Below are 27,867 nucleotides of genomic sequence, written 5' to 3' on the forward strand. Positions count from 1 at the left end.
ATCAACGTTTCGAATCACACTACGTGATCCATCATCAGGAAGAGAGAGCAATGTTGTTTGACACCTCTTGCTCTCTCTTCCTGATGATGGATCACGTAGTGTGATTCGAAACGTTGATGACAAATCTCTACACAATCTATTCCAGAAACTTAGCATTATAAATCATGGATTGTGGAAATCTGATTGCATTAATAAATTATATTTTTTAATTTAAAATATTATATTTATAACTTTACACATTCTTATAATATTCTTATATTATATATATAGTATATATACTTTTAAATTGATAATTCATATATTAAAATTTTCTTTTCCATTATAATTAACTCAACAATATAATTTACATTATAAATTTTCATTAAAAAATACAATAGAATTAATATTATAATTATAAAAAAATACACTTAAAATATTAATATATGAATTTTAATATAATAAAATTACAAATAATTAAATTTACATATAAAACTCTAATTATAATTAACTACACAACTTTAAGGCAAGTACTTTTTACTTCTTTTTCAAACCCTTAAAAATTATAATTATATAATTATTTACTGGGTACCCAGCTAAAACCCTCTCCATCCAGCTCCCTAAAGCCCTCGCGAATCGAGAGGTGGTCTGCGGAATTTAAAAAACAATAACCAAACGTCAACAGACTTCAAATTTGGCAGCAATTTGAGTTTGAACCTTTTCAACGCAAAACCTTTCAGAGTGATATTGCACACACTAGGGTTCATAAGTCCTATTATGGCTAAAATCATGAAAGGACGAAATCCACCTGTGAAAGGCAATAAAATGGCGAAGAAATCTCTGTTTCCTATGCCTCGTCCTCCGCCCAAGATGAATAAAACGAAGAAGAATAAAAACGGAGGTTCCAAAAAGGTTCCTCGCCTGCCTTTTTCTCTTAAAAAAGAGATAGATATTCTTCATCCCACAAGCAATGATGAAGAAGATCAGAATGATGGAGAAAAACTTGACGGAGATGAGTACGAGTACGAGGAGGATTCAGCACAGGAAGATACCCAAAAAAACAAAAGATATGATCAAGTAGATAACCTCGAGTTTGAGCTGCCCTCAGATTTTGAGGTAAGTTTTTTTTTCGTTTAGTTTAGGAATTTAATTTTTTCTTTGAATGGTGCATAATTTTTGCATTGTTCTTGTTTGGAAGTTTGGCAGCTCACTGGAAACATTTAGTCTAAAAGTGACATGTGGTGGTATCAGCTGGCTTTAGAATTGGATGCCAATTTTTTTTATGCAGCTACCTTTATATTTTACTGAAGCTCATCCAATTAGCGTGTGATGATATAGTTTGTTTTTCACGCCATTTCATGCTTTTGATAATTGTTTTTTCCATGGATTTGGGCCAAGATGTTTAATTTTTCTACTTTCGTCTTTCTTTCCAAGAGAGGAACATAAATTCTAGGCCCCTGCTCCTATGCCTTGCGTTTATAGATGGACTCTTCCTTTCCATCAAATGCTCAATATTCACGTGACAATAAATGAATACATCCTACAAGTGTTTTCTTGTGATTCTCTTGACTCCCACTTTCTTGCAGTGACTCTTCTTCTGCCTTCCCTGCTGAAACGTTCTTCAGACAAAGGGTGACAGCTCATATGCATGGGTGAGATGTTTCAGAAGTATCTATTTCGCAATTTATGCAAGTAATCCCTACGAGAATAAAAAGATGCGGCCTTTCCGTTATCTACTTGCAATAGTGGTTAGGATACATGCTGCACACACTTCTTGCCCCTCGAACCTTTGCCCTTTTATGCTCTTTTTTTCTCTTAGCTTGTGGCTGCCCTTGCTTGACCTGGCCATTCTTAGATGAAGATGAAGATGGAGTTTACAACACTTGTTATCCAAATGTATACTATCCTTGCAATAGCTATAATAATTAATGACCTGATATGTGTTTGCAATTGTTAAAAATCAGATGAATGGAAAAACGGAATTCATGATAACATTATACTGGGGAGACAAAATCTCCTTAGATAACCAACTTACGAGGCAAAAGCTGCTAAAAATAGTGAACTAAAGAACAAAAAATATCTGAATCTAAACATAAAACCTAAGATAACCTTTATAGTAAGTATAATATTGTTTTAATACCCTCCCTTAATGGTCATTGTACTAATCTTACAAAATACTATGCATGTCTTGTGGTCACAAATTCTTCAAAACATTCTGTTGTTGCTGAGGCCCTTCTTGGATCTGTAGAATGCTAATGACCAAGAGTAACCAAAGAAAGATTAGGCGAAGGTGGTCCCTATTATAGTAAATCGATGTTGTTGTTGTATTAAATAGAGGAGATGAAAGTTCCTTAAAGATTTACATAGATGATGTCTCTAAAAGAAACAATTGTGAATTAAAGACGAAATTAGAAACTACCTTAATAAACTAAAGGCTTACTGAGATGACCTTTAAAGAAACATTACAATCTTCTAATACTCTCCCTTAAAGGTCATCATTTAACTACCATGCAAAAGACTATACATGTCTTGTGGTCATATATTCTTCAGAACACTCTGCTGTTGTTGAGACCCTACCGGGAATTGCAGAATGTCAATGACCAAGAGTAGCAAAAAACTGTCCAGAATAGAATAGAGAAGGGTGTCCCCTTTTCCAGAATGCTTTGCAACAAGAGACGAGAGTCCACCATTGAGTTGACTCTGCTACTAACCCTCTCGAAATCAGCAAAACATCTAACTGGAAATCATCCCGAAATATTCAACGAGCCGCTCTTCCTTGGAGAGATAGACAAACACTGAGAATAACTAACACAAATTTGAGGAAAAAATCAATGAACCCTCCAAACTTTGCAAATGAGCATGATGCCCCAAACAAACTTCAAAAAGGCATGATTTTTAAGGAGAAAATTTGGAAAAATTAGACATGAATTTTGAGTTGAAAAATCAATGAAAACTAGACAACAAAATCTGAGACATGGATCAAAGAATACAAAGCTTTGTTTTTGAGGAAATAAAGCTAAAGCACAACATATATAAACCCACCAGATAATTCTTGAGGAAAAATTATAAGCCACTAGATAATTTTTGAAAAAAAAAAGTTATTAGAATCCACCAGATAATTTTTTGAGAAAAAAACTAAGGTACTAATTCGCCCTCCTAGAGGCTGGATGTGGAAGCGGATACGAATGGGTGTTGGAGCCGGATGGGTGCGTTGTGGGTGTCGCCTGAATGCCACTCATAGGCACTTGGATGTGGATAGATGCCCGTTTCAGGCATTTGACTGCATCTAGGTGCGTGTGAGTGGCCTCTGGGTGGCACCCAAGAGCATCCACAGGCTTCCTTGCTCAGAAAAGAAACACAAACATTTTAAATATTTTTTTAACATGTGTTGTGGTTCTATTAGGCTTAAATCATGAGTAAAGTGAGTGTAAGAATTAAATAGATGTAATGAAAGTTAAGAGCGATATGATAGATTTTAACAACAATGAGACATAGATGCCTCAAAGAAACTCTTTGTGGGTGAAAACTTTAACCAAATGTGACTATATGCTTAGTGCTTAAAAATGGCATACAAAACTGACTCCACAACTCCTTTTGAATTGCAATAGGTTTCTTTAGAAGGGTTTCTTTTGGGCTGCTAGCTAGTTGAGCTTATATGGCAATGCATTTTGCAAAGTTTTTCAAGTTTGATGGCATTTTAAGTTGCCATTTTTGTGACAAATAGTGAGAGGAAATTCTCTCTTCAAATTATAAGACAGGATTTTTTAAAATTAATCTATGCCTAAAATCTGAACCAAGTAAACAAATTGCATATTATGTACCTTGTACAAATAACTTTCTAGGGATTTTGCATCTAAACAAAATACTTGAAGGAAACAATGTAGATCATCTTTTGATCTTGAAGGTAAGAATACACCCCCCCCCCCCCCCCCCCAAAAAAAAAAAATCCCGCATCTTGCATCCGCTTTGGAATCTGCATCCAAATCAGTAACATAGGATAAAATTATTAAAACCCAATAGATAATTATAAATCCACCAAATATGTTTTGAGAAAAATATTATTAAAACCCAACAAATAATCTTTGAGGAAAAAATTATAAATCCACCAAATATGTTTTGAGGAAAATATTTTTAAAACCCAACAAATAATTTTTGAGGATTTAAAAAAAAACCCAACAAAGAAACCTTCATGTGGCAAAAGACGAGACTTTGCATGGTAAAACAACATATGGAAGAACATGCAACTCACAAAAAGCACATACAAACAACATGTAAGTAATTCATGCAACCTTCGAAAATGAGAGACTTTTGCTTAAACCAATAAATTGTGCAATCAAAACCCTTAACCAAACTAGCAATTTTCAACAAACATTTTTGAATACGAACCACAAAACTTTCATGAATTACCTCGAATGATTTTAATTTCAAAAAATTGAAAGATGAATTTCCAGGAAAAAATTCTAGATTAGAAGAAGCCCACCAAATTTAGTGAAATCTCATTGACCCCCTTTGATACCATGTTATGATAAAATGATGTTATTGTTGTTATATTAAACAGAGGAGAAGAAAGCTCCTTATAAAGATTTACAAAGACAATGTTCCTAAAAGAAACAGTTGTGAACTAAAGACAAAAATAAAATCTACCTCAATAAACTAAAGACTAACTAAGATGACCACTAAAGAAACATCACAATATTCTAATAGTCCCCTTATTCAGAATGATTTCCTGATGCGAGAATAGAGCCTACCACAAACTCTTCCACTGACCATACCAAAATTGGCAAAACCGTTGACCAAAAATTATCACAAAAACACCCAACATGATGTTGGATAACTGAAGTATCCTTCCTTGAATACAAAGGCATGCTGAGAACAACTACAAAACCCTCCAAACTAGTGTAGATGAGCTGAATGCCCCAAAACAGAGTGCTAAATACCATGATTTGAAAAGTACAAAGCATCATTTTTTCAAAGAAAAATGGTAAAGACCCTGAAATAACATCCCACACGAACTTCGCATATTACAAAAACAAAATACGTTTTTTGAGGACAAAATCGACCAAATCAAATATGATTTTTGAGGTTTAAATCAATCAAAACCAAATAGAAGCAAAATTAAGGATCAAATAATACAGATTAGAGAAATATTGATCTCTGTTTTTGAGGAAAACTGATAAAACCCAACCGATTTTTTAAAGGGAAAAATTATGAAGACTTAACCAGATAATTTTTGAGGCAAAATTATTTTAACCCTCCCATAATAAGAGATGATCAGAATGCATAGGAAGCAACCTCCTGGTAATCGGAATATGGAGTAGCTGGGGCCTTCTGCCGAGACAAATCTTGTGAAAATTGTGTGGTTGCCAATTGTTTCCTGCAATCTTTGTTAATTTGATGATGCTTGTGACAATAATTGCATTGATCACTCTTCTTTTAAGATGCAGGTTCACCTGATCCTTTTTGCTGAGATAACTGTAAGGTACCTGTATACTTGTTTGAGGCTTGGGCTGGAAAGTCCACCTATTTAGAAGAGGAGGAACTTTCATGACTTCCAAACTGTTGCTTCCATCTATCCTGCCGTAGAAGCTTGTTTTATAGATCAAAGAATGTCAGGACAACACAAGTAGAAGTGATATTGAGTGTCTTTATGAAGTGCTCGTAGGATTGGGGCAGGCTTTTCAGCATGATCACTACCATATCTTCTTCCTCCATCTTGCGGCCAATAGCCTCTAACTGGTCACATAGATCCACGTAGATCCTTGATTTTCAGCAGATGTGCCTGGACAGTTGTCTTCTTATTGATCATGATAGAAAACAACAAATTCTTCAGACAAAAAGCACAACTCTTGTCAGATGTCTCATAAAGATTCTTTAAGATGTCCCGAGGGAGCTGATCATTTGCAGCAGGAAGTTTGAACAGCATTACAGCTTTGCGATTATGTTCATCCCATTATCTTGATCTTTCCGAACTGTCGTAGGACATGCTTCCGTACCCAAAGCAATCTTATCAGCACAACAATATTCAAATATCGTCATTATGTGCTGTTTCTAGGTGTTGTAATTGCAGCCATTAAACTGCTGACTGCCCTCGAACATAATGGTGGTTAAAGAGGTCATCACTGTAACGAAGGTTTCTGGTCAAACCAGTGTAAGGCACGAAAGTTGTGGCAGATGTTGCACTGAATTGCAAAATAGAACATGCTGGAAAAATACTGAAATAAAACAAATCAGACTAATTAACCTGCAAAAAAAAAAATTTGTCAGGAAAATATAATTTAATTGACTCCTACAAACCTGCACCCATTTTTTCTGGTAGCGGTGCCCAATCACTTGCGCCCAGTCCGGAATTTTTCAGGCCCGCGCCTGTCTATTTTTTTGGTTTGTTTCTGTGGCTACCATTGGTAATCCTACGTCGGTAATTTCATAAGTGCTTGGATGGATGGACTGATGCTTAGACAAAAAATGCAGAGGTCCGTGCTATTGCTGCTGCCATTCTGATAAACAAGTTTTAAATTATCTTTCCTCATGTGTTTTCCACACGAATTATAGAAAAATAAAATTCCCAGAAAATTTGCTTTGATACCATAAAATTGTTAAAAATTGGATGAATGGAAAAATAGAATTTATTATTAGGTAAACTGAGGAAACTCCTTGAATAACAAATTACAAGGCAGAAGTCGCTAAATATAGCGACACTAAAATTAGCGGACTAAAGAACTAAAAATATCTGAATCTAAATATAGAACCTAAGATGACCGTTATAGTAAATATAATATTATTTTAATAGTGTTCAAATCATGTGGATTTTGACTTTTGTGGAGTGTGTTTAGACCTTTCTCTTTTGCATGCCAGAGAAATGGTTCTCTCTTTGTCCACGTATCTGGCATGCAGAAGAAAAAGGTCTGAACATACTTCAAGAAAGCCAAAATCCTCATGATTTGAACACTATTAAAATAATATTATATTTACTATAATGGTCATCTTAGGTTCTATATTACTCTTATCTATTGAGACCTTTGATGGAAGACTTGGACCTGCCTTGCACATTTCTGTCAGAGCTTGATGCTTGCTTTCCACCTTTTAGGGACAACCATTTGGTGAAGTTGGGAGTGCTATCTCTTCATTTCCTCTTTGCTAAAGAATAATGTGGTGAATTCTACCATTTGTTTGAAAATGCTTCTTTGCCTCCTTGAGTTAAGACCACATCCTCTGCTTCTTGTGCTTGTTTGACTTCTTGTTAAAACATAACAATCAATTTGGAGCTTTACAAAGATAAAGTCACCAATTCTATGCTCATGTTGGGATGAATTTGACATGAAGATGGTTTGTCACCTATACAAGCTTCCCTTGCTTTGGTTGTTTAGGAGTATCCTCCAACCTCACTGTCGTCAAGCACAAGGCCACCAAATGGTGGTCTTTCCCCGGCCTCTATGGGTATAAGGATTTGTTGACCATCCTTTGACATTATATACCATCTTCGTTAGAAGCTAAGAGTTGACTCCTTTTGTGTGTGCCAAAATTGACTAAGGGACTTATTAGACTTCACAATGGAGGATTTGTTGAACAAGGAGGTACTTACCTTAACCAAATCACTCTTTGATGGACCTTTATGTGTGAAGATGTCCCTTGGAGTACAGCCACATTGCCTCTCTTTTGTTGTTCAGAATCTTTGCATAGATTTGTTGATGCTGCCTCCCGTGTATCCACTTCTGTAAGAACCCCAATGGGTTATAACTTTGAAGACTCAGTTTTGACCTTTTGCATTTCGTCAAATGGTTGGCATGCAATCCTTTAATTCTGATTTCTGAATGTATATGTGTTTACTTTGCTTGTAATTGAATGATTTTTACAATTCAAAACATATACCAATGCATGAAATTCAAATTAAATTTCTTGAAATTCAATAGCAAATTACCAACTATGTACTTACATGCTTTTTCACTATTAAATTGTATGCAAATGTTTACATTCAAAGGAATTTGCAACAACAGTTATTTTTAACAATTATTGAACCTGGGTTTCTGAACTTCAAAAGACATGGGTATTGTGTTGAGAAATTGCAGCTTCCTGAAGAATGCAAGTCTTAACATTGCTGCTAATAATGAATTCGCTGGCACCCTTAGATGAAAATGAGACTTCAACAGCTAACATGGGCTCTCTAAATGTTATCGTAGCCCTGTTAAGTTTAATGCTGCCCTCAAAATACAGCTCACAACCCTGTTATAGATGGCTTCTGCCAACAGATGCAATGCGGCTGCATGGAACTCCAAGCACTGGCCTCTAATGGCAGCGATTCTGCACAAATCTTTCCCTCTAAACTCTACAAAATATCACTGATATGAAATGCTGAATCTTGATCACAATCTGATCACCAAATTAAGCAAATCTTAATCTCTGGATGAGATTAAAGCTGACACAATTCACTGACAGAGATCAACTTTGAAGAATTCCCAATTCTTCTAGCTTCCAATTGCTCAAATGTTAGGTACAATTCAATCACCAATTTCACAACTCAAAATGCAGAACCGAGTGATCGATTTTCTCATTTGAAGGTATTTAAAAATCTGTATAGCAAATCGACCTGGAAGTTTCAAGTTTACACTCCACATAACTTTGCTTTTGAGTGTATTTACTTTTGATGTTTGAAATATAATATTCAATTATATCTCTCTCCAAGACTTAGTGCCATAATGCACTTTATTAAATAAAACATTAAATGAACTTAACACTTAATAATAGACTCAATTACTAATTAAGCATGACTTAATTAATAATCATCAATAAAATCAAAGCTTCGTAACTCATCCGGATGAAATGAAATGAAAGATTTTTAATGAGTCCATGAGGCCATAAGCTTAAGGGACCCACATAAAACTCCCAGTCAGTCTGATGAGATTTCTCCAGGCTGTCCTTTTTCTTGTGATCTGCATAAGCAAAATGACCCCCTTGAGGAGTCTTGGTCCTTCGAAAAGGTCTTTTATGCTGTTCACTTTTAAAGTTTCTTTGTGCTGGTTGTGAATGTCCTCGTATGCGGTGCAATCCTTCAGATAGTGCCACTTCGTTTGCACCACACCCTTGTTGCAAAATCTACAAATTCTGTCCTCCCACTCTTCCTTAGGGACCTTCCATATGTTAGTTTCACATCTCAAATGGAGTGAACCAGATCTCAGTTGGGCGATTAGGATTTTTGCCTTTCCTTTGATCTCAGCTCCTAAATACTCTTTGTTGTCATGTTCGCATGTGGGATTAAATTCTTTGAAATAATAGGCTTTTTTTCTACCTAACTGATTTGCCCACATGGCAGATCTGATTTTTCTGCCACCCATTTTTTTATTTCAGAATTGTTTTCCGGGCACTCTTGGTAGTCAACGTTCCACTTGTTGAACCATTTATTGTTTTGTTTCTTCTATGTCTTCTTTCGATGAGCCAGTTCTTTGTCGACCACCTTACTAGGCCAGCAATGTGCATCCATTTTACCCACTTTTTTTAGATAGTTCAACAATCTAACAATTGCCGAGGCCTCCACTGGTAGCATGCCCGCCTCCGCCAAAATAATTTTGTAGGGAACTGTTGATTTGATTTTGAGATTAGTTGTGATGAAGTGTTTCTGAATTCTTTCAATTTGCTGCCATTTATGGTTTGATATGCTGCTCCCCCATATCTCGCTGCCATATAAAATAACCGGTATCACCAACAATCCAAAGAGGGTTTTCTTAGTCTTCTAGTCTCATTACTCTGCTGTCCTGCACCTGTTCTGAAGAAGATAAGATGCCTTCCATCCCCCCTATATCCTTTTTGATCTGCATGTTTCCCAACTTAGCCGGTAATGGAAATCTATCCCCAGATACTTGTATTCTTCTACAATCTCTGGCGCTTTGCCATTAAATATGAAAGTGCATTGTTGTTTTCTTTTCCTCAAGGAAAAAACCATGATCTTGGTCTTAAAAGTGTTGACCTCCATCCCTACCTCTATGCAAAATGTTTCTAGGTTCTTCAGATGTTCACTCGGCCCTTGTGTTGTTTTAGTGATGAGAATAAGGTCATCAACATAAAGAAGTAATCTGATCACATACACAGCCAACTGAATTCCCTCTTCATTGGCTTTGTTTAGCCATTCCTCTAATTTGTCAATATAGAGGCCAAACAAGGTAGGAGATAACAGGCACCCCTATTTGATCCCTATGTCGTTGCCAAAACATTTCGATATGCCCTCTTTGGTTCTGATTTTCGCTTTAACCTGTTCATAAAGTTTATAAACAACAGCCCTATATTCTATTGGGACCTCCAATTATTCCATCCTATTCCATAGCTTATCCCTAGGGATGGTGTCGAAAGCTTTCTTAAAGTCAACGAAGCAGCAAAAAGCCTCTTCCCCCTGTTTATCCCATGCTTTTTCGATGAGGTACCTTAGTGTAATGCAGTGATCAATGGTGGAAGGTTTTGGTCTGAAACTCGCCTGACCCATAGCTCTTTTCCCTTTTTTTTCTGCCCATCCACTAATTCTCCGCTTTACCATACTTCCACAAAGCTTGCTTAATAGGGGGTTGATCATGATGGTGCGGTAGTTGGAAGGGTTGTTGACATCCCCGCTTTTATGGAGAGGAATAACTACAATTGTGGTCCATTCCATGGGAAAGTAGCCTTGCGTGACCATATTAAAAATGTTGTGATGTACGGAGTCAACAAATCTGTCCCCCACTTCAGAAATTCAGCCTGCAGCCCATCAATATCCTGAGCTTTTCCACTCGCTAATCTCCTTATCCTTAGAGTAATGTCTTCATTAGAAAATAGTTCATCCGAGTTGTTGATTGTGGGGAGTGAAACTTCGTCCTCTGGTTTCTCGTAGAGAGTCTTTGCATATATTAACCATTGGGAATCTGTAATTTTATTTTCAACCTGTTTTCTAGCGTGTTGTAACTTCCTTTAAAAATCTTTAGGATTGTGCTTTCCTAACATGATTAGCTCTGTCCTCCGATTAATCACATATTCTTCTTTTTTGGATTTGATCAACTGTTTGTATTCTCTTATGATTGTTTTGTTTTCCTTTCTCCCTTTAAATTTTATTTTTGCGGCCTTGCATTCTTCGTCATACCATGGGTTAGCCTGAAAGGTGCTTGAGATGCTCTTCTTTATCCTTGTTCTCTTACAACCCTTTAGCGCTTCTTGAATTAGTAGGATCAGCGAGCTGCTGCTGAAGTAGTATTTCTTATCATTGTTTTCCTTGATATTTGTGATGTCATGGTGCATTTGGATTTGCTGTTCAAGAGCGGTGCAAAATATCTTTTTATTTTCATTGTTTATAAGAATCTTGCCCTCTTTATGCCCTTTTGTGCTGCCATCTAGGACCTGATCACTTTTTAGTCTTTTGACCTTTATATTGTATTTAATACACGGGGGCATATGGTCTGAATTTAACTCCATAGGACATTGTTTAATTCTGAAATCAACTACCTTGGTGATGGTTGATTGCAAACAAATCATATAGTCCATCACACATTGTCCTTTAACGTTTGCAAGTAATTTTGTTTGATTTTGGCCACATCTTCATACCATTACAAACAACCAACCCATGAAGGCTACATAGCCCTAAGAGTTCAGTTGCAAAGTGAGACACACCACCTTTTTCATCCTGTGAGGTTTGTTTATTGATACTGTCATCAGCTTCTTTTAGCCAGAAGGGTTTGCTGTCCTCTGTTAGGTCATTGCCCAGCTGAATGGCTTGGTTACTTGCAGTCCTAGCATTAAAATCTCCTATAACAATTGTGTTACCAGTATGATTAAAAGAGAGCACATCTTTCTTTAAAGTTGCAAATGGATCTTTGTTGTCTAGGTGCCTCTTTTTATAGAATTTAGAGCTTTTTGGTGCGAAATAGCATGCTGCCAGACATGTGATCTCCTTATCATCCTCAATCTTCAGCCATATAAATTGTTTATTTGGGTCCTCTTTCTCCAATTTTATGTTTTTGTTCCACGTATCTTTTATCAAGATAGTAATCCCTCCATGACCTTTACCTGTCTTTGTCTTTTCAGTCCATACCGAGACTGTATTGTACCCTTCGAAATCTGGAATCCTACACCCTTCATGTTCAAGTGTTTCTATGAGAAAAATAATGTCTTGCTTCTTGGCTATGGGCCCTAACCCCGGTCCTCTTCTCCATAGATATCCTCTACAATTCCAACTCACCATGTTTAGATACTCTCGTGGGGCCCTAAGTTCCTATTTCTAATTCACTGATTTATCGACAATTTGTGCTTTACCGTTTTTCATCCAAGCCCATTTGCCGACAGCCCTTGCTGATTTTACTTTCTCCCACTCCTTCCTCCTTTCCTCTTGTTGGTTAATGGTCAAATCCCCTTCTAAGTATATTTGGGTGTCTTTGAGTAGCCCCATGTTCTTCAAGATTGCACTCTTGCCTTCTATGTTGCTGAAAGTAACTCTCACATGTCTATTTTTCCCCATTCCTATACTTCTCCCAATTCTGTTTGCCTACCGGATTTTACCTGTCCAGTTTAGTTTGTGATGTGAATATCAGGATTTAACTGTGTGATTTTGAGTCAAACTCGATGACCCATGTTTCATGAGTAGTGATTCAACATGAATCCATCTCTCATGAGAATAAATGAAACACTTAGCACTCATTGGATCTAGGTGATGCTCACAGGGGTGAAGCACCGGGACTTCCCGGGAGGTCACCCATCCCAGTACTACTCCAGCCTGAGCGCGCTTAACTACGGAGTTTCCTCCACAGTTAAACCCAAAGTTTAGTTTGTCCCTAAGGAAGTCATGTGTCAAAATATTCATTTTTTTCATATTCCCCATAGTCTTCTAAGCCTTTGATAATGATGTCTACAACCTTATCTTGTATTTCTTTCTCCTCTTTGATTTGTCTCCTGACTTGTTTTTAAATGACTTCCTTTTGTTTCGTGGATGGTTCATTGACCACTTGTGCCCATGATTTGGCCTCTTTTATTTGCTTTTTTAGTTCATTTTCTTTTAGCACCATGCCTGCTAATGTTGCTTGAATTTCCTCTATTTTTGTTACAGTATTTGATTTAGTTATTTTTTCCAAGTTATTTTCTATTGTCACTTTCCCTTCGTTCAAAGCCTGTTTGACAGTGATTATTTCTTGCTGCCCTCTCTCGATGTTGTCTTGAAGGTTTAAGACCTGCTTTTTCAACCATTTGTTTTCTTTTTCAAGTTCCTAGTTGGTTATTGTGACCTCCTGCAACTTTTCCCTCTCTTGCTGTCCTTTCTCCTCCAAGGCTTGTATCCTTCTTTTCATGTCCATATGGTCATTCGCATACATTTCCAAAGACCAAAGCAAAGGAGAGGAGGAGGGGCTGTAAGATTCTTGTAGAAAGCCCCCTTCGCAAGTTCCTTTGTCTGCCCCATCGTTTATTTTAGGAATCCCTGTCATAGTTTCCTGGGTTTCCTCTTGTATTGGTGAGACATCGTTTGTTTGTTCCTTTGTATTGGTTACTAGGTGGTTTTTAGCTGTCCTTGGTAAAATCATGATAAGTTTCCTCTTCTGCAGTTGTCATTTCTTCTTTCGGATTTGTCTCCGTTTAAGTATTCCTAGGTATTGCTTTTCATTGACGAAAATGAATTTGCTGTTTACACTGTGATGCTCTTCCTGCTGCATCTCTGGTGAGATGTATTGATGATCTGCGATAGCCCTTGATTGCGACCGCATTTGAGGACTGCAGAGTGACCACTGTGCCATCTGAGATTGTTCAAACACTGGTTTAGGTCCCATACTGTTGCTTGTCATGGTCCTGGGTTTTTGATGGAGGACCTCCTATTCTTAGTCTCACCATATTCTGCATTGTTACTGGAGGAACGAGAGGTTGAACAGACCCCAAGGTCCTAGCTTCCTGGTTTCCCAGCCCCTTAGCCCAAGTGAATCACGTCTGAGAGAAGTCCTGTTTGGGCCCATATGTATCCGCTGGCAAAAAATCACTGTGTGTAACCCCAAATATAGTATCTCTGTGTGTTTGTGTTCTCTGTGTGTTTAGGTGAAGTTCTTGTTTTGTTGTGAGAGAAAAGGTGAATGCAGTTTACGGGTTCCAAACGCTCATAGACAAAATAGGGTAGAAAGAAAGGAAAACGAGGGAGAGTTTGCAGAATCCGACCTGTAACTTCCACTATTTGGAAACTCTGCTGTTTGTACTGGAAACTCTGTTTGTAAGTGCCCTTGTTGCTGCTACTGCTTCCCTTGCCCTTGCTGCTTCCTGTGCCCTTGCTGCTCATAATGCAAATACTCACTGCCCGTGTCTGACGCCAAAGTGCCCTGCCAAAAATAGTATCTAGCTAGACATTACTTACTATAAATAGTAAGTCCCTCAAACTAAGCCAATTGATGAATAGTCAATCACACACCATGTGTTCGGGTGCTCCTACCAGATATAGCAACTTCTCAATAATGACTTACTATAAATAGTAATTCTATGAATAACTACCTCAGCCAACGTTACTGAATCTCAACACTACCTTAAAGCTGTTTAGGCGCTCTGCTAAAGATAGAAACCCTAACTTTCTTGAAATAGCCACTTATTATTTTACTATAAATAATAAGTGTGTCAATTTGACTCAAACAAAGAGCAATTCTGATATCTGACCTCCGGAGTGAGATTTGGCTTTTGGCACTGCCTACTGAGACCCTCTATCCAACTGATTAGCCTAAGAGGATAATTGATAGGCTAATAGCCTAATTCTAACCACCAACCATGGTGAGCTTATAAGAGGACATTACAACTTCTTGTAGCATGCCTTGCATGAAATGAGAATTTCTTTTTTAGTTTACCTATCTTAGCAAGATATAATTATCATTTGTAAATCATTTTAATCATAAAGTGTTCCATACAATCTTGCAAATTAACAAGACTGGTCATAATCACACACTTAAACTTTTCAGCCTTTGTTGTTCAACAATTAAACTAATCTTCTTTCCATTGATTTTATATGAATTTTGTCTGTGTTATCGAACAAAAACTATGTATAAGTCTTCTCAATGGGTTAGCATGTGCTTCCTGCAGGGCTAGTTCCAGAAATGTGACATTCATGAACTTCAGCATCCTATTTTTTTCTCTCGCTGTTATTTATAAGGTTATTTTGGAGGTTTTACCCATGACCACAGTCAGCATCCCTTTTCTTCAGTATCATCTGTAAGTTTATATTGATGCCTGCTCCCATGACCGCCATCTGTGATGCACATTCGATATTTAATTTAGTGTGGAATTACATCATGTATTGTGCATCCCTGGCCCATTATAAATGCTGGAACCCCCTTCCTATAATTTTGAGTCGCTTTTGATCCAGTTAGTTCCAAGTCATTCCCCCATCTTTTCTGATATGTCTCTGCATTTCATAAAGCAATTGGAACTCCCAGAAACACCTGTTCTAAAAGAAAGAAAGACATAGTGGAAGCTGAGATGTTCTTGATTCAGTAAGACAGGTATAATGTTGTAAGAGTTTCCCTGTAGAAGAGGTGGTGGTTCAACACGCAACAAAGCAACAGACATTGGCATGGAAGGTCTGATGTTCAGCAGCGATAATCACTGTATGGCCTTAATAAACCACTTATTTGCCTTTCCTTAATGCATTGAGGATAAATGCTCTTTGTTCATTTTTGGTTGTTGCTGGAGGCAGGTTTCTTATGCATCCATTGTAATAGGCCGAATAACTGAGAGGGGGGGTGAATCACTATTCCCACAGAACTTTACAATACTTTTCTCTATTGGTTAACATGTAAATAATTCCAATAACAACTTAAGATTTGTCAGATTAGCACATCAAACATCCATAGTAATTGTAAGCATGAAGTACACAAGAACATTGAAACAGAGAACACTAGATTTTATGTGGAAAACTCAAACTGAGAAAAATCACGGAGAAGTTAATTCTCATGAAATATGAAACCACTTGTTAAGGTGACACCGAAAGGTTATTTGATACAAGAGGCTCACTTAAAGGCTCACTACTGTGTAAGTGAGCCTCTTGGCCCACTTACACAGCGGTGAGCCTCTTGTAGCAAATAAAAGCCATAATTGGTTTATATTATACATCATAATGTTCATAGTTATTTAATTTTCACGGGAGGGCAAACCCTTTGAACTCCATGTAATGAATTTTATTTTTTCATAGATGTGAAACTTGACCTTTGGCATATTTCACATATGGCAATTCTGCTTGTTATCCTGCTGCTAGGGCATCCTAAGTTTATACGCAAATCAATTGCATTTGAAGTTTTTCCCTTGGTATCTCATGTATCTAGTTTTCACATTTGCATCTCAGGATTTAGGAGCTAACAAATGCTGTTTAACCTTTTAATTCTCTTTTACGCTCATCGGTTCCTCTACCTCTTGCTCTCTCTCAAATACACTCTCCATGCTTCTCTCTCATTGTTCGGGTTCTTCTCATATATATATATATATATATATATATATATATATATATAGATTATCCTACAGGATAGAGTTTACACATGATCATTAAGAGCTTACATTTATGGATGGAAGTATCATCAAACCTGATTTCTTCTTGTTCTTGGAAATCTGTGCTGTTAATTTTGCCTTTTCATGACATGATCTATATTAAAGTTGACAATGTCTTTAGTAGATAAGTAGGAGATATTTTCAATAGTAAGTTAAATTGTGATGCAATGTCACAATGTCTCCTGTGGTTGAAAGTTTGGATTTCTAATGGAGCACATGGATTTATTTTTATTGCTTTTGGAAGGCCAGTCGTATAGCAGCTCAAACATGTATTGTTGTTTTTGCAACCATATGGTCTGCCATCTTAATTATACTCTTTAGCTGACTAACAATATATTCCAGCGATAAGGATCTCACAGTTGTGATGGTAGAATGGAAGTTTCATTAGTAATTGGAATTGTTTAGGTTCTTATGGACTCCCGTATGCTGTTTAACCAACTAGTTATTTGTTATGCTTTTCAATTCCTCCAACTGTTGTTCTTTCCCATTTTATTCACCAGATCTCTCTCTCTCTCTCTCTCTCTCTCTCTCTCTCCCCCTGTCTCCCTCTCCCTGGTTAGATTCTTTAATTTTTTTTTAATCCAACTTGATTCTGCAGGTGATCCTTCAGGGTTCAGATTTCTGTCTCCTTCATCCTCCCTGCTGTACTGAAGGTGTTCTGAAACTATTCCTTCTTGTTCTTGAAAATATTGCTCTTACATTGGCTTTTTTGGTGATAAAAACTTTAGTATAGTTGAGGTCCTCTATAGTTCGAACTTTGGATTTCTAATAGAGCCACATGACATAACTTTTCTGCTTTTGGAATGTCAATCTCTATAGCAGATTCAACATTTATCACTATTTTTTGGCCATATCATCTGCCTTCTTAAGAACATTCCTCAGCCGACTACATAGTTTTAAAGTTTAATATCTGAGAATTCCAATATTCTGCTGTAGGAATAGAAGTTTCATTTATATTTGAAATTTGAATAGTAGATTTGCTTTTTTGCCAGAGGATTAAATTTTAATGCCCATAGATGCAAGTTTTTGACCTGTCTCAGCCAGATCATCTTTTTAGGTCCAGTTTGCCACTTAAGATTTTGGATTCATAATTGTGCATGGTTGCACTCCATATTTATTGGGAAAAGTTTATAGAGCTTACCTATCAGACCAAGTTTTGTTGTTTTCTGTATGTAGTTAAAAATTTTCATCTCTTTGATACATTCTCTGATCACCTCCCTACCCTCTGGGACAATTTTGTTCAATACCTTAGATATGCATTTTCATGCAAATGATGGGAGAGGCTCTCTGTCATGGTAAGGTCAGTGATACGCTACAGATACTTAATTTGAAGGTCCACCTGCACTCACTTGATCGATCCCTAATTTAGTCCTGGGGAAGAGTCAGAAAACTAACTGGTTAATGGTTAATGCATTTCTGTAATACTAGTATTTCATCATTTCTTTTAAATTTCCTCCAGACAAATCATATATTTTTCTTTGAAGACACACTTGTAACTCGTATTTGTACCATAAAGCATTTTATTTGCAACCCTTTTATGGATGATAGCGACTTAAAGATGGCAGTGTGTTTTTCAAAATCAAAATTCCAACTCATATCATAATCTTGATATTTCTTTAGTGTTTGAGTTTCCCTAGAATGGTTACAAGTATGGTTTCTTGGGTTTTGGCTCTTATCCCCTTCATTATGTTCAAAATAGGAGTTATACCCTGATTTCCATTGTCAATTCTTATGGTACTAAGTGTTGAGCAGTTGCTGCCTTATAACAATTCTATAATTTTTCTTTGACTATTATGAATATTGTAATAAATTATTTCTTAAATGCTGGTAAAGAATCTTCCATTTATTTGATAATAACTAATGCAAAAAGAAGAATTGAAGTTAATCTTACCAAAGCTGGACGTCTGGAAGTTATTAATCTTAGATAGCTTAGTCAGTTTGGTGAACTTATTTGCAAGCATAAACTACAAATTTCAGTATGGTTTACAAGCTTCCTGCTTTGAAATTTCCTTATGTTGCTTGGGGATTGCAATGGCAGCTAATATAATGATGTTCTTAATACTGAAATTTTTATTTGGGATCCAAAAATATTCTACTGGTACATGACTTCATGTTGAAAGCATCCATGCGTGCGAAGCATTTCTCTTCTTTTTTGCAAAAGACAAACATAGTTCCTGCAATATGTCCTTTTGTCATAGTTATGCCTCTTAAATATTACATCCTAACATGTTCTTTTCAAATTTATGTATACCTGTTATTGATTTTGCTATTATTATTATACTGTTTTAAGCTATAATTCCCTGCCTGCTAATAGTTTAAGTCAAATTCTGTCTTGGTCATTGAATGAACCTTCTTTAGCCATTACACCATTATTATTTGATTCATATTTCTTGTAGATGGTATCCTTTCTAAAATGATAACAGGTTCTATCATATGTTGTTTTGTAGGATGAGGAAATCGATGAAGATACTGTATTTGGTCATGAAAACTTTGATCATTCGGATGATGATCTTGTTTCAAAGGGGATGAAAAAAGTGGATCAGAAGGGAAAATATACATCAATTGAGGTTTCCAGTAGTGATGAGGAAGATGGAATGAGTGAGTCGGAAGAACTAAATGGAGAAAGCAAACATGGGCATGGCAGTGATGAAGAAGATAATGAGCTGGATCAAATGGCTGCTAGAAGGAAACAGCAGGGATTTTTATCATCATCATCATCATCATCATCATCAGAAGAAGAAGAAGAAGAAGATGATGATGAGAAGCATAAAAAAATGCTCCAAGATGTTACTGGAAGGGCTTTGGATGCCTTTGAAGGTAAGTACATCACTATACGTTTTTACACTTCCAAAAATAGGAAATGCCTCTTTGCTTTTGTTTAAAGCCATTTCATAGGTTAAAGCTTCATTCTGCAGTTCAATGATTAGTGATTACTATATGATTCTTGATCTCTTAGATGTTGAAAAGATTAATTCTTACAATTTACAAGTTTTTTCTTGGATTGCTGCTGATCAGGTCAGAAGAAGAAAAAAGTAGTTATTTCTGAGGCATATCCAGAATCTGAATATAATCTGGACCGAAAAGCATCTGGTCTGACTGAAAATCTGAGCGTTCAGGACCTGATGGACCCTCTTTATGGGAAGTCGGGCTTTGGATCACTTAGAAAGAGGATGCATCAGCTAGAAAAAAATGCTATGCCTGTACAGGCACCATTACCTAAGGTTGCACAGGCAAGGTTGGAAAGAAAAGCAGCTTATGCAAATACAAAAGAAGAAATTAAAAAGTGGCAGCCACTTGTGAAAAGGAATAGAGAAGCTACAACTGTCAACCTTGCTAAAAAGGCAAATGTAGAGAAAAATGGTACAGGGGCTATAGCTTTTGCATTCGAGCCAACAACAGATTTGGAAAAAAATATTGTCTCATTGCTACAGGATGCACGTGTAGTTGAAGCTCAGAGAATGGATGGAGCTGAGCTGCTTGAATTAAATAAGGCATGTAATTTTATGTCATTTCTGCTTGTCATCCGTGTATGAGTTAATTTTGTTGGAGACTTTTGGAAAATAAATTGACATTGAATTTAACAGGAATAAGTTCTTACATGTTAAATTACGTTCTCATTGTTTGTTGTATTACAGTAATACATGTAAATGCTAGGAGTTTTTTGGTATTTAATCTCTATTTGTAATATGCATATCATATGTTGAAAACAAAATTTAAATTATTAATTGTGAAAATCTGGATGTTTTGAACTTTTGCAGGTTACTCTTGAAGAAGTAAGGGAACGGCAGGGCCGACTTGCAAAAATGCGGAGTCTTATGTTTCGCCACGAGTTGAAAGCAAAACACATAAAAAAAATAAAGTCTAAGACATATCACCGCCTGTTAAAGAAGGAAAGACGAAAATCTGGACTAGGAGACACATCTAATGATCCTGAGGCTGCAAAGGAATTTGCTATGAAGCAGGAATTCAAGCGTGCTCAGGTACTGAGATAAAATTTTCATATTTTTCCTTATCTTTGAATGTAGAAGGGTGCTTATGCTAGCATATTTTGTTATGGAGTACAGGAACGCATGACATTGAGGCACAAAAATACATCTAAGTGGGCAAAGAGAGTATTAAAGCGTGGACTACAGACACAAGATGAGGGGACTAAAGCTGCCTTAGCCGAGCAACTACGTATGAACACTCTTTTGACAAGGAAAATTCATTCTTTGAATGATGATACTACCAGTGATGAAAGCAGCAGTGAAGATGATGACAACACAGAAACTCTTCTCGGCTCTGATGATGAACTGAAATCCCAAATTATTGCAAAGGCCAAAGAGGATACATTGAAGGTCTTGGAAGGTGAAGAGGAAGATATTCCAAAATCAGGGATTCTTGCTCTACCTTTTATGGTAGGCTTTCTCTGCAGTCTCTTCCATTTTGAGTTTATTTTTTGAAGTTGCATTCTTTAATTAATATGATGCATTTGAAGCAGATCGAATTTAACTATTGCTTGCTAATTTAGCTCATTTGTTGCCTGATTTTGTCCCAGATACATTTTTTATTTTCTGAGATAACAAATTGTTCTTTTGTTGCCTAAAACTTTGTAGTCATAACTATTGGCATTTATTATAAAATAATTTTTAGTTTTCATTAGCTGTTGTATATTTTTTGAAATAAATAGTTATGTAGATATAATGAGATCTTTGTATGGAATACTTGCGATATATGTATGTTAATGAGCAAAATCATTACCTCAGGATTTATTCATTTTGCAAGGCAATAGATCAGGAGTAGTGGAAATTAAATAAGCCCAGGAACTGACAAGGATAGCACAATGTAATCCTATCATTTTGCCTTTCTAGAATCAGAGAGGCAAATATACAAGGCTATAAGAATTTTAATAGATTAAATTTGGTGAAGAATCTTACATTTCAATGCATATGCTTATAAAGCCATCACTTCGTTCACTGACAAATACCTAAATTCCTACAATATAATTGTTGTTTTTCTTGGATCGCTGCAAATGTGTTTGCGTTGCCTCTTCAGTATATGCTTTCCAAATGGCAGCAATATCTTATTTATAAAGAGCATGGGCCAAGAAGAGACATGTCCATGGGACATGTCTATTCGATTAATAGGGATTAATATAATAATAGTTTTAATTATAGTTTATATATTTTGGATTTCCAAGACATCATTATATTAATTTCTCATACAATAATACTTTAGATCTAAGTTACTGATTCTGGCTCTGGTTCTGATGCTAGTGCGGGGTTCTGATGTACAGATGTGTGATTTTTTTTATAGAGATTTTGGATGCATTTATATATATATATATATATATATATATACACACACTATAATCCTCTGTGATTAAAACATTATTTCTAGAAATCAGCTGCATTCACAATGCTTATTCAGATAACTATCTCAGTTATCACATTCGGATTGTATTTTAAACTTGCTGGCTGGTATTCTGAAAAGTTAGGAACAATATAGTTCCTTCTCTGATAACTGTCGTTCCAATCTTACTTGCTCGCTGGTATAACAATCTCAACAATCGTACCTAGTAAATATTATGAAAGGAATGACTTGTATTCTAAAATGAGGGAAGAGCATTTGGATTAAGAGAGCATCAGTGCAGAACCTAGGTGCATCAGGTATCTTAGCTTTATATATATATATATATCTCATATATAACCAATATATATAATAGGTTTATCCGATAGAAGCTACCAAACATCAACAATCCCTCTTAGCTAGGGAGGATAAACATATGACCATATATTATCTCAATGTAATATAAGAATATCTTTGATTAGAAGATATTCAACATGTTGATATCATGAGTATTGGCCATAATATTAACATATAATATTCACCAAATGCTTTGAGTAATAGTCTGCAGAATATCAACACATGATATTCACCATTTTGAAATCACATAAGTATTGGTCTCCAGAATATCAAATATATAATATTCACCAAATACTCTTTGAGTAATGGCTTTCAAAATGTTGGGATGCAAAATATTCACCAAGTACTGTGTGTAATGGTCTCTTGAGCATCAAGTTGCATGATCTTCACCAAGTACTCCGTGTAATGGCCTCCAAAACATCAATTTGCATAACATTCAGCATGTACTCAAAAAATGTTTATAAGGTATGTGCACACGCATTCTCATAATGCTTACCATATAAACATCCACCATGCAAAGAATAATCTATCATGATCTGCATAGACATCGTAAAATATCCCTCATAATTGAGAATTAAGTTATTGTAAGATCATCATCTTTCAATAAGTTTTGCAAATACAAGTGATATCATTTGGGTGTCGTCACTTCCTCATTATGCACACAAGGGGTAGGCCCATTAAAATCTCGTAGTCACAAGGTATATTCATGAATCATAGTCCTCTTGACTGTTACAATTTATTGAGCACTGAAGAACATAGTTTACTCTCTTAGAATCAATATGATCGAGATCACTGAAGGATGATTGAATTATATCCTCTATCGGCTCCCTCTCTTTCAAGGTTGCCTCTAATGAAATGTTCGTCTCCCTTTGAATCTCAATCTCCTTCTTGTTCCTACAAAAACATTCTGAGAGAAAAGATCAAGGCAAATAGCTCTTGTTGGGATGTATAGAAATACAAATTAGAATGTTAATTAGGCTTCTAGAAATTTAACTCTTGCCTATTACTAACAATAACATAAATGATTGTAATATCTATTTTATGTTTTCAATAATAGAAGTAAGAATACATAATACTTAATCTTTCATATTGCCATATTAAATCTCACAATCATTATATCAATTTATTAAATGTCATCAAATGTGTGTATATATATACTTGTCATATATATTCTCAATATTCAGTATAAAACATATTATACATTCATTGACTTAATGATATAGATGAACCTCACATATATTATCAAGAAGAAAATACCACCAACTTACTTTGGTGGGATCTGGAACCCACATCTCTAATGATCTCCCTATAATATAACTTTGGCACATACGATGACATCTCCATTCCCTGCACACGAAGTTCAATATTTGCTACGTTGTTGAAGTCAAAACTTCACTAGAGAAAGATCTAAGATTATAAATTTGCGAGTGACATAAATATTGTTACATGCTTTTACTAGCTACAACTGCCAACATTGTACCGTATTGAAATCTCTTGATCAAGCATCAGATCTCCATGTTGTTCAATCCATCATGAAAGCCACCAACATTGAAATGGATAAGCATTGCAAGCAGGGCATTTTAGACATTGCTAGACACTGTCAACAACAAGAAGAAACATCTGCACGACACTAGAAGGCCCAATGATTGACATTCAAACTAGCCTAGGTACAAACATTGTTAATTCTCAATGCACAATTGTCGATCAAACATTGTCTTTCAGGTGCGTTCACATTTGACATGATTTGGTGTAATGTAAAGTCTTTTCATAGTGCATTGAAGTTGTAAGGCATCTTCCCCATATGCCCAAACTCGTAGGCCCTTCCTTCCACGTGGGCTCTAGATCTGATGCTGCCACATTTATTTGGTGCCATCACGCCATCACAAATCATTGACAACACTCGGCACCCATTTTCTTCTAAAGCCACCCTCATTCATTGCCAGTGCTAGAAACAGGCGGGTGACATAGACATTGAGTCAGATCCAACTTCAAGCACCTGATCTAGCTTCATCAAGCCCAAGCTCGTCTCCCCTCCAACCCGGCAATCTCAGGGATATCTATCAATTTGATCCTCACGATGGCCTTCTGTGATTCGTCTTGAGCTTGATCTGAAATTCACAATCCTCACAGTGGGCAACGCTCGATCCCTCCACATAGGATATCCTGAGGTGATGTACTATTGAACAATAAGGCTTTGGTTGTCTCTCCTCAACCTACCACAAATCGCAATCTCTTGCTTCAAATCACAAAAGATGCTTTAAGTTATTGTAGAGGAAAAAAAAATGCACCAGATTTTTCTTCCTAACTGTCCTTTCCTTCTTGGTCAGAGTCTTGCTCAGAGTTTGGTTTCGCTTGTCCCTGCATACAGTTTGATTTATTGTTCCTCATCTTGTTTAATTTTGTGCACCACGATTGTTTTGTACAATATGTACTGCCACATGAAAGTCACACCATTATAATAATGGCCTTATGTGTTTGTCATTGCTTAAGACTTTCATGGCACATGTTCTTTCTTTTCAAATAAAATTTCTATTTCTTATCTCTTATTCTTTTACATTTGCACCTTGCCTCTGATACCAGTTGTTTTTCTTGGATCACTGCAAATGTATTTACATTGCCTTTCGGTATATGCTTTCCAAATGGCAACAATCTCATTTTTTAAAGAGCATGGGCCAAGAAGAGACATGTCCCGTCATGGGACATGTCTATTCGATTAATAGGGATTAATATAATAATAGTTTATATGTAGGATTTCCAAGACATTATTATATTAATTTCTCATACAATAATACTTTATATATATATATAAAATAGGTTTATCCGACAAAAGCTACCAAACATCAACAATCATAAATCACATGGCATATCATGAAGAATAATAGGTCACAGATAACGTAAGCTCTAATACATAACATAAAATACATGAATCACAAGGGTCCAACAAATCCCCTTTCTATCCCAAAAACTAACTCGGATGATCTGGAGTGCTGTGAATTTTGTTAACCACTCAACCTTGTCATTTTGTAACTCGGTCCTTAATTTCTTGCTTATAATCAACTTGTTCTGACACCTGTATGCATCCTTCCTGATGTCTAAAGCTTTGCTCCACATTCAGATGCCGGTGCACTTGGATCCCAAACTTCTCTGCCAATACTGGTGGAAGAGCCCATGCTGGAAATGAAAGCACTCATGGGATGTGGCATATTGCTTATGTCCAGCAGACTGCTCAAACCAAGAACTTAAAGAAGTCATATCCAGGAATGCACCAAGGATTTGAATAGAGGGAGCCATCAGTTACGCGCATAGGAGATGAGCGCCGACTATAATTTTCTCAAATTTGACAAATGAGCAGGATGCACATTAAACCACAATACTTCTGTACTTCACGACAATGATATCTTCATTTTTTCATGTCTCGCCCCAACATCAAATAAAAACATTGGCAACCTTTGTTATGCGTTGCCCAAAATTGGATGAAATAATCTAGTTCTCAAAATGGGAATCAACTAAAGAGTTACTAAGTATGAAAATTATATTTAAGAGGATTGTTATATATACGAAATAAAATTTTGAATACTTTTTAAAAGTTTATATAAGAATACTTTAGGATTAATTTAGTTTAATAAAATTATATTTATGATAGAAATGTTTTAGTATTTGGAGGAAATTTTATTATTAAAAAGTATTTCATAGTTAAGATTAATATATTATCATCGCAAACATATAGAAAATCTGAAACTGAAAACAATACATTACATTTGCAAACTTTATCACTATTCTTGTTTTTTAAAACAATTGTCATGACTCAATTTCAGATTTTCTATAAATATAAAAGTATAATTAAAAATAAAGTTTCACATACCAAAGTACCCCCGTCCCCTATTATGAAAAATAATCGTACCCATACCCGTACTGGTACCCTAAGTACCCCAAGCACCCACATCCCCGTGCAACCTTGAAGATTATTTATTAAATTATTTGATAGATAATCCATTTTGATGATTCATGAATCATGAACTACATTTTGTAATTGTAATGATTTTTTGATTTTCATTGGAATCGTGGGCATACACGCACGTGATATGTGGCTTATTTGAATATTTGTGAATTGTCAATTGGCATTATGATAAGGTATTGTACTATCAAATGATTTAATTCTGCATGTTTCTTGCATTATATATATATATATATATATATATATATATATATATATATATATATATATATATATATATATATATATATATATATATATATATAAACACCCAAACGCATCCAAAACCCCCAAACAATTTCACGCATCCTTGCACTCGATTTTCGTACCCACATCTGAGTCGGCAACCTTGGTATAAACAACAACTTCTTTTGTGTTCCCTCTCTCTATTTATAAAGAAATATATAGAGATGTTCAATGATAATGGTGCAGACATAACTCCTCCTGACTTTTTTTGCACAACTCCTTCTGACTTTTTTTGCTGACCATTATTGAGCGTCCTGCTTGGATATTTCTATTTTGTCTTTATGTTAAATCACTTGATGCTATATGATAAAACCCAAATGATTAATCTCTTGTGTTGATGGAAATGAATGGTCTGATAATTCCTAATTTTGCTGACTCGCCTCCCTCGTTGCTATTAATATGATCTTTGCAAGCATATAAATGAATCAAGGGTGCGGAGTTGTCAACCAATGCTATGACCTTTGAGATATAGCCCCGTGATCTGGTTTCTGTTGGTGTTTGATGTGTGCTGTTTTTGTGATTTCACACACTTAGATCTCTTCCTTATTCCCTGCCGCCTCCTTTCTCGCCTATCTTTCCTTCTCTTGTATATGCCTTGGAGAGACATGAGTAGTGGCAATTCTTCAATATTCATGACATCTTAATTAATTCCTTTTGATTTAATTTATGTTGGTTTGGTTTATTTTTTTAGTCAATGCTTCCTATAATTGATGGCCACTGTTTGTAGGTTTTTGTCACTCTAATATATATTATTCATAGATACTTATTATAATAATACTATTTCATATATTATAATTATTTAATATGTTATTTAATTATTATTGACTTGTTTAATTATAATTATATTATATATCATATTATTATTCTAATATATTATTATATTTAATATTTTTAATAATAATATATTATTATATTAAAAATAGATTATTCTATTTATTGAATTCTCTTTTATTATTCTTTATTTGAGAAAATTTAATAATCATTTATTATTAAATCTTATTTCAAAATGGGGATGATGTAATTAGGGTTTCAGACAAGGGATATGACGGTCCTCCGTTCTCAAAATTGCTTGTCCTCGAGCAATAATTGAATGATCATGGAGATCTATCCATAATCCACCTTTTACTGTGCTTACTCTTGTATCATTATATATGTTTTCCAAGGTCATCGGGAGATGGGGAGGCTTTGAGGTCTCCGGTACTGGTACTGGTACCGGTACGACAATTTTTCAAATAGGAGACGGGGGTACTTGGAGGCGACAATTTTTTTATTTTTATTTTTTAATAGTTTAAAGAGTCTAATACTAAAAGTAAATACAAAATTTGAAAATAGTAATACTGTAAGACTAAAAGATTAAAGTAAATAATAATAATGTCACATTAAAAATTAAAATAGACTCATATAGAGTCAAAGATTTCAAAACTCACATGATCACAATATTGTATCTCATACACATATTTGTTTTTCAAATA

General features: G+C 35.6%; 1 protein-coding gene across 1 annotated transcript in view; it reads left to right on the plus strand.

Annotated features, from left to right (window-relative positions):
* Positions 1 to 540: 540 nt before the first annotated feature.
* LOC149563698 (U3 ribonucleoprotein (Utp) family protein) overlaps positions 541 to 27,867 on the plus strand; it is a 69,088-nt gene continuing 41,761 nt past the window's right edge. Inside the window, exons 1-5 of the mRNA XM_089826838.1 lie at positions 541 to 1,092; positions 18,918 to 19,287; positions 19,486 to 19,961; positions 20,229 to 20,450; positions 20,535 to 20,867. Of these exons, the coding sequence (XP_089682964.1) occupies positions 754 to 1,092; positions 18,918 to 19,287; positions 19,486 to 19,961; positions 20,229 to 20,450; positions 20,535 to 20,867 (1,740 nt within the window). The 5' untranslated portion in view covers positions 541 to 753. The remainder of the gene's footprint in view (positions 1,093 to 18,917; positions 19,288 to 19,485; positions 19,962 to 20,228; positions 20,451 to 20,534; positions 20,868 to 27,867) is intronic.

This window comes from Cupressus sempervirens, chromosome 4, assembly GCF_028749045.1.
Source record: "Cupressus sempervirens isolate cs-2001-9-10 chromosome 4, ASM2874904v1, whole genome shotgun sequence".
NCBI classification, from domain to species: domain Eukaryota; kingdom Viridiplantae; phylum Streptophyta; class Pinopsida; order Cupressales; family Cupressaceae; genus Cupressus; species Cupressus sempervirens.